The sequence below is a fragment of the Hyperoodon ampullatus genome (assembly GCF_949752795.1).
Source record: "Hyperoodon ampullatus genome assembly, chromosome: 4".
In the NCBI taxonomy this organism is placed as follows: domain Eukaryota; kingdom Metazoa; phylum Chordata; class Mammalia; order Artiodactyla; family Ziphiidae; genus Hyperoodon; species Hyperoodon ampullatus.
Window position 1 is genome coordinate 99637899 of NC_136917.1, and position 13897 is coordinate 99651795.

At 35.6% G+C, this 13897-nt stretch overlaps 1 protein-coding gene across 14 annotated transcripts in view; it reads left to right on the forward strand.

Moving 5' to 3' along the window:
* The window catches only part of MCTP1 (multiple C2 and transmembrane domain containing 1), a gene marked incomplete at both ends in the record, with an annotated part of 539514 nt that overhangs the window by 453916 nt on the left and 71701 nt on the right, over window positions 1-13897 (forward strand). For all 14 annotated transcript variants that reach the window (XM_079702735.1, XM_079702743.1, XM_079702744.1 and 11 more), the window contains one exon: window positions 10571-10624. In XM_079702735.1, coding sequence (XP_079558861.1) covers window positions 10571-10624 — 54 coding nt within the window. The remainder of the gene's footprint in view (window positions 1-10570; window positions 10625-13897) is intronic.

Sequence of the window (13897 nt, forward strand, 5' to 3'; positions counted from 1 at the left end):
GGGTATAATAGGTGCAGTGATCGAGGTCTATATATGAAAGGCAGAGCGTGCGGCCAAAAAACATTTAGATCGTCCCAGATACGTGTGCGTGTGCTGCATATATAAAGAAAGAGGGTCTACCTATCTGGGGCCACAGCTCTATTCCACCCTTCCATCTGTCCCTTCACTCAGTAACTCCATGTTTGCCTTTAATACTTCAGTGTATTGTCTATCTTTTTACTCTATTCTCAAACTGCAGCTCAACTTCAAATGGGAAGATGAGTGTTACCTGTACGTGACATGTCAGTTCACATAGAGGAAGACGTAAAGGAAAACAGTTCTATTTTTAAAAGTCAATATACTAAAGATCCTCCTGTCTAGAAGGCAGACTTCTTTTGCTATAGATCTATTAGGACTCAGGAGAGATACTTAGAATTTAAAGTTAGTGGTAGTTGCTGCAGAGGACACTTATAGTTACTCTCATACTGCAGCCCTCACCATCTTCCTGAATCACTCCCACCTTGCTCAGATTCCCCAAAGATACATATGAGAATGTAACAAGGTAAAGAGATACTCTTCATTCCTATAGAGGACTTCTGCCCTAAACCCAGCTCTTTTTCCGCCAAATGAATTGTCTTGGCAGCCTTGAAGGAAACCTGAAGATCTTGCCCCCATAAATGGCTGAATTTCTCTTATTTGAACCCCAATTGATTCCTGGATCCCCAGGAACTCATTGGAAAACCAACTTCCTAAACTCTCCTCAAAGTCTCCCATGGATCCAAAGTATTCACCATCTCAGTGGTTTTCCAAAGTGTCCAACCCAAGCATCTACCCATTTGTCAACCAAATGGTTTTATTATTTCTGTTCCCTTTCCAAAAGGTCTGCCTCCACAATTTTGTCATTTCTTTCGTTGAGGAGTGGGACTTAGGTGAGGAGAAAAAGGATATCCACGGTTTGGGTCTCACTTCTCAGGGTGGATGTGTTTTCCCACCTATTTCTAGTGATGTTCTGTTGGTTCTTCCTAAATGATTTTACAGCTTCCTCTTGGTAGATAGCCAAAACTCCTTGACACATTATGGTGAGGGAGATAGCATGTAGGACCAACAGAAGCACCTTCTGGCCGACTCATGATCCCAGGACTAGTTTGCATCATGCCCCGGGTGGTGGGGTGGTTTTAGCTGAAGGTTTCATACAATATTTGTGGAGACTTACTGTCCCTAGCCCAGAAAGGGGACAAGAAATGGCAAGACTTCAATTAACAAACTAAAAATAGAAACCAAGTGATAATGTCTTTATCTCCTTGTGGAAAAAGTTTATAAATCAGAACCATTGTTGGGAATCCAATAAACCTGAGAGTTTTGTATTCATTTTTTTTAGTGTTCCATGAGTTAAATTTATTAAGAGCATGTAATTTTAAAGCCTTTCTATACATGGAACTGGAGTAGTATGTGCAGGTAACCAAACTAAAATTTGCCTTCAAGGGCATTTTCTTTCATGTGTTATTGAATTTATTTCATCATTCAAGAAAAAGAAAATAGTCATGATACCATATCACTTATTTTTAAAACAATAACAATATTCTGGTAACATGCTTAAATGAGAGACAGTTCACCCAAACAAAGTTTCCAGATATGTTACACTCCCATGGGCAACAGCAGAAACATGTTAAAAATGAGTGTTGCCACTACCACTTTACAGTTGATAGAGGTTAAGAGTCCAAACTTTGAAATTACAAAGACCTGGCATTAAATTTCAGACCTTCTACTTGTTAGCTGTATGAATTTATTCATTTCCCTAAGCCTCAGTTTCCTCACCAGTAAAATGGGGATAATACCTACCTTTGTTGGGGTCTTGTGAGGATTAAAGAGACAGCACACTGTGTTAAGCATATAGTGAGTGCTCAATAAATGATAATTAGGCACCTGATTATGTATAAAACAGGGCAAACCAGTGGGGGTAAAATGGGTGTTTAAACATAGTAGAAGTAACCACCTCTCTTAAACAGTTCACTTATAAGAACTATTGAAGAGAGTGGTTTTCCATGGCCATTAGTCCTTCTTGGATTTGAACTTGTGGACAAAGATAGTAAAATTGCCACAGAAAGATTTCCTGTGTCTATAATCCCCCTGCTATATATATGGAAGTCCCACAAAATGAAAACTACATTTTTATCAACAAAAAAAGCTGACAAAGAAATTTGAACAATCCTCTACAGATTAAAGCTTCTTGAAAACTGAAATTTATAGAAATACCAAAAGTGTATGCCATTTTACAGATCATATCCATAGATATTTGGAAGAAACATTTTTCTTGATTATCGTAATACAAATCTCCACCAGGCACAGGGCATAAAGACAAAGGCCAGCAGCACCATGAGCAGAGAACAGGGCATTTCCTTCCCTGCGACCATCACTGAGTCCATAGCAAAATATTCTTTCCTCACAGCTTCACTCTGGATGTTGACTAAGAGAAGGAGAAAGGTAAACCTACTAGCATGCCAGGCCTGGGCACAGGGACTAATTTTAATAAATCAGAATAGAACATAAAAATGTCAACTTAATCAAGCATTTAAATTTTATTAATCAAGCCTAATTTTTATGAGTGCAAATAATCACTGAAGCTGGACAAATTTGTTCTCGATTGCATCAGAAACATAATTTTAATATTTAATGGACTGATGAATTTAAATGGAGAATTATCTTTATGAAACATGCTCCTCATAATTTGCCATTAAATGAGAAATTTTTTAAAAATCAACATAAATCTTACATAAAGGTTATTTAACTAAATGTTGGAACTATAAATATTATAAATACATTATGCACTAATTTAGAAATCACACAGTACACTACATAAAGCTGAAATGATAAGTGGACCAGGCAAGCTTTTCCTAGAATATAGAGCTCTTGTGTTATATTGTGGGAAGCTCATGATAAAATGGATACAGAGGTTTTGTGTGAGGTTTCCTGAACATCCTTTTCATGCAGGCTTTTGTGCAACAATTCACCATTCACCACACACATTCTTTCCCGTTCCAATGTAGGTCTAAACCCACATAGGCTGTCTTTTGGGAGGTGATTATTCTTTACAGAAAAGGTAAAAAATATTTTATCATTATTATTTATAGAAAAGAAATACAAGGAAAAAACTGAAGTTTTCTATGAGTTTTTGACATTCAAAATCTGCTCCATTTTTAAAGTTAGACTTTCTGACATAATGTTCTCAGGCCTCAAAATATTCTAGGCACAAGGGAAAAAAAAGAAGAAGAAAAATCAAATTAGCATCAGAATATTTTTCTCTTCAAATGTCCACCTATTCTTCTCACCCCCTCTACTACTCCCAATTACATTGCTTAAAATAGGCAGTAGCAGTGAATTTTTGTAAAAAGTAAATCAAACCTAACAGAGCAATATGGTTCAAAAGTTTGCTCATATTAATCTCCAAGATTAATGGTTTTTTGTTTTCAAATTCTATTCTTTAAAGGTACCTAATCTTCCCGAAGTGTAGCATTTACCTTTATTATATCTGCTAAACTATACATTTACCTGAAAAGAACTTCTTGCCTATTGCTCCCAAACATATCTGATGGGGTTAGAGTGAAGAACATTTCTGAGAAGACTGGAAAAGACTGGAGATCATAGCAGCTCCCTCCCCCTGCTTTGCAGAAAATGTTTTAAATAGATAATGTGGACTCTTTATGAGACACTAAAAAAATTCCTAAGGTTGTTTTTAAAACCTGAGACATTTTAAATTGTGCCCTTTTTGTTACAAATTTGTGCTTCTGGAATGGAAACTTGGTTTTATAGAGAGAGGGTAAAGCATATAATTTTCTTTTTTATTTGAAATCTGTTTATTATTAATGAACAAAAATGTTTTGCTTTGAAAATATTAAATTTTATAAAATAGATTAGTGGTAAGTCTGGTTATCTTTCAATTTCATTTGCAAAGCACATTAAACAATTCAATTTTTTGGCCTTTTGTATAATTTTTAACCCAAAAAGTAACATTGCTTCAAGAAAGCATTAGTTTTTAAAAAGCACGTTGTAAGTTAATAGTTGACCTATTTTTTCCCTGCTCAATCAAATTAACATGCAATATTGTAAAGACGCCAAGATTAGAATTTTCCCTACAAGCGAAAATACAATACATTGTGAAGCCTTTAGATGGAGACATAGTTCAAATAAACACTAGAATTCTGTTCACAGTGCTTTGTTTAAGTATAAAAATGAACATTTAAGAATACTGAGAAGGAAATATGAAAAGAAATTCATTTAAGATGCTTATACTGATTACAGAATTTATATTGTATTTAGCCTTTCTTAATGGAAGAGTTTTTCTGCATATTAAGCTGACAAAGACTAAAAGGTTACATACTCTTGGCCAGTAAAGTAAATTTACTGTCCTTGCACCTTACAGCAAAGCATATTATACTGCAAATAAGAATGCTGTTGTTGATGATGCAGAATTCAGGCCGTATGTAATCAGTGGCATGCATCAAAAGTCATCTGATAGCCACATTAAAGCCACGTTTCCTATTAAGAATCAGACTAAATTATAACATGGCACTTCCCAGAATGAGCCAAGGAAACGCATTCTTCAAGAAGAAATAATTGTATTTGAGTGTCTCTGTAAAAATCCGGAAGTCTTTTAGCAGTAAGTAATAATGCTTTTCTTTTTAGTCTGCCTTCTTTTGTATTGCAATACATTCAGCTTCACTGGCAAGCCTATCACACTAATTATTATTACATCTAGTGGTTCAGTTGTCCTGATGACTACTGTAGCTGAAATACTCCAAGGTCAAATTCTTAATAGCATGAATCAAACTAAGCAGCCATCATACATGCAGTTGCTTTTGAGATAGACTAAACAGTGTATTCCAGACCTGTTTATGGGTTTTATTATTCTTTCAGATGTGGAGTAAACTATATGTACAGGTTAATTGCACCACTCATTTTGCAAAAGTTCCTTCTCAAAAATCTTGAGAGGTGCAGGTGTCCTGTGGTGAAAATGACAGCACAGGCGCACCTATAATGATCTTATTGACCGCAAAAGTCTTCAGCCCAACCTCCAGTGCTTTTAAGTGATCCGAAATAATCTGAGTGGTTGGTTATATGCATATTCTCAATTCATAGACTTTCAATAATTTCATATGATACTTGCACATGTAATACATCCATTGGCACACAAATGCCTGTTCTGCTTGGTTTATGTACACATAAAATAGTATAAATGAACTCCAGACCATGTTGAAGCAAACTGCTCTACCCAAATTCCTCCATATCTCTAGAGTGGAAATAAGCATTTAATTTGTAATGTATCCAAATGTAAGCATCTGTACACATTTGGATGTTCTATGAATATAACATTAAATATGAAACTTCTTTCTTTTGTGACAGTTTTCTTTCTTTAATTTTTTAACATTGCAGTTGCACATCTGGACAGCAGTGATTTCTTCTTCAATTTAAATGTGTTGCTTTTTTATAGACCGTTTTGAGTAAAGCAATTTGAATTGTGCAACTATTCATTCTGAACATAGAAAAACATCCATTTAATTCAAAGATTATTTCTGAGGGAAAAAGTAAACATATAAAAGAAACTGGTTTGTGTCAGCTTTGGCTTTCCAGGGTTTTTGGCTTTGTGGTACTCAATACTTATCTTACAAAGGTAACATAACCAAGATTTTTCCTTTTTTGTTTAAAGAGATATAAATAAGTGGAAGGCTTTAGCCCTGGGAAAATCATAATACAAAGTGTAGGAATTATTCATGGAACTTTTAACCCCCTTTTGTCATTTTAGCTTTCAAAAATGCACCCTAAATTAGTATTAAAAAGCAGGAGTTAGTATCCACTGTCCCGTGATGATTTTAATAGTGAAGTTTACCCGAATCTACTTTTCCTCATCCTTTTATGGTTTTGGACTGCCTTTTCTGCATCCTGCTGGTCCCCTCCCTTATACATCTTTGTCTAGTGGAGTAATTCTAAACATATTGTCATATTTTTGTTCAGATTACCAGCATCATTTTTAACATTTTCAGCCAAATAAAATTTTATTTCCTTGCAAATCATAAAGCATTTAGTTGTGTCAAATTATAATTAAAAGTCATAATATTAATAGACCTCCTATACAACTGTATAAAACATACAGATTCTTCAGATGCAGTTTTGCTCCATTTTGAAAATGGATTTTTAAAATATACAGCTACATATTATATTGTATATGTTAATGACAAATGTTCAGCAAATGTGGACTATGAAAGAAGAAATATTATGCTTCTAAAAATAGTGTTATGTGCTTATTCTTTGGCTATAATGTAGCTGGAACACTGCATTTGGGGCTGTCTACGTGTGTTTTTTAAAATGTCATCTTTATTAGTATTACATTCTAGGAATAGTACCAAGAATCAGTTTCTTTCAGGACCTTCCTCCAGTGTGTGGCATATAAGTCTGTGACGGGCGACATTACAGAAGGTCATGTCACTTTTAACTGCTTGCATTACATCTTTCTGATTTCCCTAGTGCCCTTCCTTTGTTTGATTAATACTACTTGCTTTCAAGCAAGGTATCAGAAAGCATAATTTGGAAAAAGAATTCTAGGGCCAATCTGAGATATTCCCCCTCATGAAAAGAGGAAAAAACCCAACTTTGTAAAAATGTATCTTTTCTAACACATTCATTTTTGTCACTCTTCATTTTTTTCTTCCTCAAGGAAATCCTACAGATGTGTTGTTATTAAATTATTGCTGACAAATGTTTGGGCAACTTGACTTTGTATACTTGAAAACAAAACTATGTAGCCTTTATTTGGTTTTATTTGAAGAGGAAAGTGCTGGAATTTGAGACTGGGACTCCTTTATTTTATTTGTTTCCTTAGTTAAGTGTTAAACTCCAGCACTCTTTCTAAATAGTAGGTGTTACTTGAGTTCTCTGGGAAAGGTTGCAATTTTGTGCAATCCTTAAATGCACTTCAGTGATATATAGTTTGTTTTTAAAAGCTCAGTTTGCAGTTTCTGTATTCATTGCATTTGTCCAGGGCTTATGTCTTAGAGCACAGCCCAGCTTCTGAGACACTATTGCCTTTAAAGCCATCCATTTCATTGGACCCTTCAAGCCTGAAAATTAGTTGTGAAACCATTATCATTTTAATTATCCACCACTTTACCTGTTCCCCTTTATATGTTCCTTAGTGTCAATGAAACAACCAGAATTGTGTATGTCATTCAGAACCCTGAATATTTTGCCCAGGAAAAAATATATATATCATTTAATTTCCAAAAATTAAGGTTTAAATATTATTAAATTGATGTTATTTCTACTTTTATTAGTAGCTCACATTTTTTAGTACTTCGGTACAGGAACTGTGCTGAACACTTTAAACACATTGTCTCATTGGACCCCTAATCAACACTGTGGGGAAGGTGCTATTATCATCTCCATTTTCCAAGGCACCTTAAGCTTCCATCTGAGCAAACCATAACAGTGGGATACATTCTGAAGCAGCTTAAAGGCATCACTAGGTAAACCACCTGTATTATAAATCCTCATTTGTAGATGTTTATGTTGTAACGTTAAAAAGTCACTGGAGGAGGGGAAAAGCCCTCACTCGGGTGCTACAACACAACACAAAGGCCTCTCGCTAACACAACACTTTTCTGCCAAATGTAAAAGCAAATAGTTGTGTTTGGGTGATTCTGGCTGTGCATTTGTGGGGCAATTGTGTGTAGCCAATTACCCACTTGTGCAGGGTGGGAACAGTTTGGGTTGTGCAAATGAAGAGCCTGATTCTGGAGACCTCTTGGGTCCTTCTTGAACATAGGATCTGCAACTGATTTGTGAAATGCATAAATTAACTTCTTGGTTTTTTTATGGTTCAATAATATTTTGAATCTTTGAAAATTAACTTAAAGATAGTGGAGATCTCCAAATCTTAATGTAACAGTTAAATATCCTTGCTTTCTATTGCCAGGCAAATCTTTGAACACAGTTTGAATATTTGCTTATATTCATCTGCATCATTGATTAGGTATAAGTCTTTGCAGGTGATCTAGTTGAGTCCTGTGAGATAAATGATAGGCCCTCTACCAAAATGCATGTTCAAAGATTTGAAGCATAGATGAGGTTTTCTTCTGTTCAGTCTATCAACAAATATTTCTTGAATACTTATTATGAACTGCTAGGCACAATCTGACACCGTTCTGCCTTCCTTGCACTGTAGTACGCTGGTAAGTACTGAAGAGGAGAGATACATAATACATTCTTAACAATAACCACCTAAAATATTGTTTGATTTTTATGTATAAGAATAAAAGTGTAATATTCATTTCATTTTCCATATTTGATATATGACTCTACAAGAGTAATTTTAGGAAAAAAATACTTAGTCTAATATATATCAAGTAATCATATTGTATACCTGAAATATATATAATTTTTATTTTTTAAAGATAGATAACGACAACCTTAAAATATTACTTAATATAAATCTAAAATTTATAACACCATTTTATAAGAGATACAAAAGTATAATCATTAAAAAAATCACGTGAGAGGTCAATCATTTTTTTGTTTTCCTTTTCCTTTTTTCCCTTATTTTATTTTTATTTATTTGGTTTTAAAACTGGGCAGGGTTTCAGAGCTGGCTGTGCTATCCCATAATCTGGGTCTGAGTTCTAGTTTAGCTACTTGCTGTGTTAGGTGAATTCTTTTGATACAACACAATGTACTGAAATATTGTGACTGCCTCTCCTATTTCAACCTCCATCACAAAGGTCCCAGTTTGGAATAGTCTGGCATACAGCACCTCAATTATACATTGTCACTATTGTTGTCTATATATTTATGATATGCATGCTTCAAATTTTCAGGAAGTTAAAAGTCAACATGAAAGGCTATCTGATAGCCCCCATTTAAATTCTATTGGATTACAAGCCTCTTGTGGGCTTACATGACTATAGATGAAGTATATGTGTGTTATTCATCTTTCTATTCCCACAGTCCCTAGTACTGTGTGCCTTGGACAAGGGCATTTGTAATAAATGCTTATGGAGTGTCTGAGTATAGTTAGAATGTCAAGAGTCCTTCTTTCCTGCTGAGGCTGAACTACTTTATATGTCCCCCAAATCAGTGTAAACTCTAACCTGATACTGGAAACAGAACATTGTGCTACTCTGATTCTTTTGAAATGCTGAGTGTCCAAATGAAAGACCACCAGATTCTACCACTTAATAGAGGATTTAAAGTATGACATTAAATTAAGAACAATTTCCCAGTTTGTCAGATGCTTTTAGTTATATATCAGTTCATGAGAACTAGAAGTTTGTGTCTGGGTTCTTCTTTTAAATCCGTTAATGCTTTTAGAAACTTTGAGAAAAATTAGTAGGATAACTGAGTGTCCTGACATATTATCTCAGTTTATGTAACTCTTTGTTTAGTAAGTCTTAGTTCCTGAAGTTTTCATTCATAGCATATTCCTGTCTCTATCCTAAAGCCACATGAAAGAAGAGCTAGCTATCTCTGTCTTCTAAAGTTAGGATCTTTGGGAGAAAGGTTTAAAAATATTTGATAACCATGATTCTGTCAAGTTTATTCAGAGATAAAGATACTGGATAAAAAAAATAGAAGCACCACAAGAAATTATATCAAATGGCGTAAATACAGTTATAAGTTAGCACTTACCTGAATAAGAGCTCCCCCCAGAGTTTTTAAATTTTTGGATTCCATGGAGTGTGTATGTATAAAAACATGATAAAACACCTGAAATGGGGTGGGGTCTCATTTGTAATGCCTGTAGTTATATATTGATCCAGGCAAGGGGAAATTATTTGGCAAATCCGAAATGACTATACCATTCTGCTGAAGTAGGTAAACCAGGAGCCATTAAAAAATACATGCGTGCATATCTATCTACATGGGTTATATATACATAATATACACATTTGATTATTGAATACATCTCTTCTTTTCTTTCAGTAGTAATGTTCATTCTCATAACGTAATCCATGTGTAAAATCACAGAGAATTAAGATTAGAGTTTCAGGTAATCCACAAAATGAACAAGTAATTCAGAGATGATCAAGAGTTGACACTATATGTCAGAATTAAAATTGGCACCATGAAAGATATTGTTAGCTTTATGCCATAGCTCACCAGCATGAATCAATGAACAGGCATAGATTTTTATCTTAGGGTTTGGTGACAAGTAAATTAGAAATAGCAGAGCTGTTTTCTGCTTAGTTATCTAGCTCCAAATTTAAAGTGCCTAATTAATATAGACAGTGGAGTAGGTAAAAAAAGAAATCTCCTGATTTAAAGCATCCTTCAAATTAGTGTTAGTTTACCTTATGCATATTTCCAATCCTTTAAATTGTCACAGAACATTTCACACAAATAGGGTTCCCCTGACTGGGATTCAGTTCCCTGGTGTTCATCAATTAAAGGCATAGCATTTTCCTAATCCCTATCTCTAGATCAGATATTCCCTCTCAGTGCGTCCATTTCAAATGTTAATAAAGTTTTCACTTCTAAAAGGTTCAAAATGACAGAACAAAATTCTCTCCTTTAAGAGCATGAAAACGACTTCTGTTTCTGTCTGCAGGTAGTGGAGGACATGCTAGAGGACGAGGAAGAAGAAGATGACAAAGATGACAAGGTAATTATCTTTCCCAGCACTTGGGTACCTGGGGATGGGGAAATGTAGACATGACACTGTTTTCACAGACAGTTAAAAAGGAGTTGAAGTGTTTGAGTCCAGAAAATTGGACAGTGCTGTTTATCATCCTAACAATGCCACTGCATGTTGCAAAGAGGGAGAGAGGGCTATAAATTGTCTTCGCTTTTGTCCAGAGCTGGGTCAAATATTTTTCTGCCAGGAACAAAAAAAAATAATTCAGCTTGTCTGGAACTTGATAGCTCTCACAAAGATAACGGCAGTGACAACTGTTTTTGAAGGGCAAAAATTTGTCCTATCTTGAGTATTACAAATCAGGCTACACTTGGGGGGAAGAGAGGAGTGAAAAAAATAGCAGCCTGCATGTGTCAAACATGGATATTGTCATCTGTAATTTTCCAAGAATTGCCCAGCAAAAGAACACGTGTGCGGAGGGCTCCAGAGGGCATTTAAATAATCCCAGTGCTCACTGCCCTGGCTTAGACTTGGAATGGCCCGTGGCTCCTTGGTCAGGAAAGTCTGTTCAGAGAGGCTCGTATTTCGATTGCTGGTTGGCTTGGGGTTGGTGACCACAGTAAATAACAGCTACTTTCTGGGATTGCTTGGATTGTTTGTCCTCTGGGGAGAGGGGACAACTGGAAGGAAGAATCAGAATGGCCTTGCACCACTGCAGCAGTGGCTGAGGTTGGAAGAACAGCTTTCTATGGCAAGGAGGCTAGTGATGCTGGTTTATCATCATCTTTGGGCACTTCTAGATCTAAAATCCAAAAAGTCTTAGGGTGCGATTGAGGCGGGGGAGTGACTGAGGAGGGAGTGAGAATATCATTCATTATTTCCACATTGTTCAGTCTATAAAACCAGATTTTGACCTTCATGGAATCTATCTGACTTCTGTTATAGTAAAGCACTGAAATTTTTTAAAGAAAGGAGAAAAACAGTGTATCTTAATTTATGCCCTTGACCTTTGATTCCAGTAGACATGTACACTTATATCTGAGTATAAGAATTTGAGTGCTGGAAGCAAGCATTGGAAATGTCAAAAAAATTCACAGTGATTAGTTAACTTCCCAAATGATTTTTTTCCTGACATATTCAATGCTGGAAGGAAAACAGAAACATACACGCACACACACTTTCTCCCTTCTACTGCTATTTCAAACATTTTTAAATTCATAGAGTTTTTATGTGAGATTTTTCTTCTGGACATCATTTAGTCATTAGCAACATCATCAAACATAAAGTAACAAAATCTCCTTTCTGCAAAAACACATATGTGCTTGTTTTTAATGTTGAATAACATGAGCATACACTTCTGGCAATAAATGATATGATTTATTGTTAAGGTCAGTTGTAGAGCTGTAGAGAGCTTGTATTTAAACTCAACATGCCAGCTCTGAATCATCATTTCTCTGCTGATAAACACTGAGCTGCCATCCATTTATGGCCATTTTCCCTTGCTTGTTGCTGCTTTATTATTAAAGCCACCTTAAAGGTCCATTCTGGTAGCAGGCATTTCCCGAGAAATGTTAGTAAGTGGAAACCCTTGGTGAAGTCTAGTACTTCAGTGCCCCTGCTTGAAGTCAACCTATATTTTTTTAGCCAGTTTGTTGATATTCTATACCACTAATCTCCCTTTTTGGTCATCTTTTAATAGAGAGGGTGTTAGGAGTGACACACTGTTAGATGTTAGCACACCTGGTTAACCAGTTCACCAAAACATAGATGTCAAGTAGAACATGCCAGGGTGGAAACAACCCCAGATCTCTGGAGTGGCATCTGTTGTCATCCAGTGTTTGGTTGTCTGAGATTGACACCCTGGTTCTAACGTATTTTCAGGTCTCGTTACCAAAGTTGATTGAAAGCGAGCGCTTAAATGACTGTGTGAATTCAACTGTATTCTTCTGTACAGGATGCCGACAAACGGTGTGTTTTCCATATGAAAGGATTGTGAGCTGATTTTCATAAATCCAACCCTTTATTTGAGTGATATATAAGAAGGTTTTGCTTTTTTTCACTCGTAACGCAATTGATAGTATAAAAATCATATCTGAACAAAAAGAAAATTTCAAATGTAATAATTTACAATAGACTTTTAGGGACTTACATCATAGAGGGAAGAATCTTAGAGTGGAAAGCTTATATTCTGGAAATACAGTTTTTAATGTAAGAAATGAAAACATGAAAGGATCCTTCAAGTTTCTATTTACCAGTTTCCGTCTCTCGACTGGCTCTCGCAGTGGTAAATGTAAGTCTTGGCTATCAGATGTGTCTGAGTGGGAGAAGGGTAATTTCCTACTTTAAAAAATTCATTGGTTCCTCTATTTAAAGTTTGTGTATAGAGTCATGCGTAATGGAGTTTCATGAGAAAACAAGTGTGTTTTTTGCCATACGAGCAGGTACTGACCTCTAGCTCTCATTATTTCTCTGTTTTCTCATATGGTATAATAGTGGGGTCAGGTCAGTGGGTCCTCTTATAGGATAAAAGTAAAAAAGATTAATAAATGTGCCAAAGCCTCACTTTAATTGAACCTGAAGCATATGTTGCAAGTATGTAAAATACGTCCCAGATGTTTCACCAGGGCTAGTGTCTTGGCTTTCCCTGATTACCACAAGGCAGCTATTAGTCCTGTAACCTTTGGACTTGGGGGTAAATGGGGTATTACGTGGCACAGAATGACAGCACCTGTTTTCCATTCAGCAAAGACCCCTGGCAGGCTTTGCCTAAGCCCATTCATATGTTTTCACTTAGCAGATTGTTGGGCGATTATGAAAAGTGTCTTTCTTTAGAGCCAGCATTGATATTAGTCACTCACAATGAAAGGACAAGTCATTGGCTACTTGACAAGGTCCGTGTGAGCAGAAACTGAAGTTGTTCACTTCTTTTGAGTTTGGAGTGTTTTTCCTCAACATAATTACATAGATGGCATATATAGACACAGGTATAAGAAGTTGAAGCAAAGATGATAATTACTTAACAGAATAGTTTTGTAATAGCTTTTCTTTAGTACTGACTTTAGCACCTGGGAAGACTTTGGTTAACGTTGGTAAAAACAAAGTCATGATTTACCTGGATTCCCAGATCTTGAAGTTTTTCCACATTATGGACTATGAGTATTTTTTCATAAGTTCTTCCTTTTTACTAAAACAGCTAATCATTAATCAGGTGAGGGTTTGTGATGCTCAGACTTATCCTTTATTCTAAGAATCCATTGTCCACATTTGCTTAAATCTAAAATTAGGCGGCTTCTCTCTTAA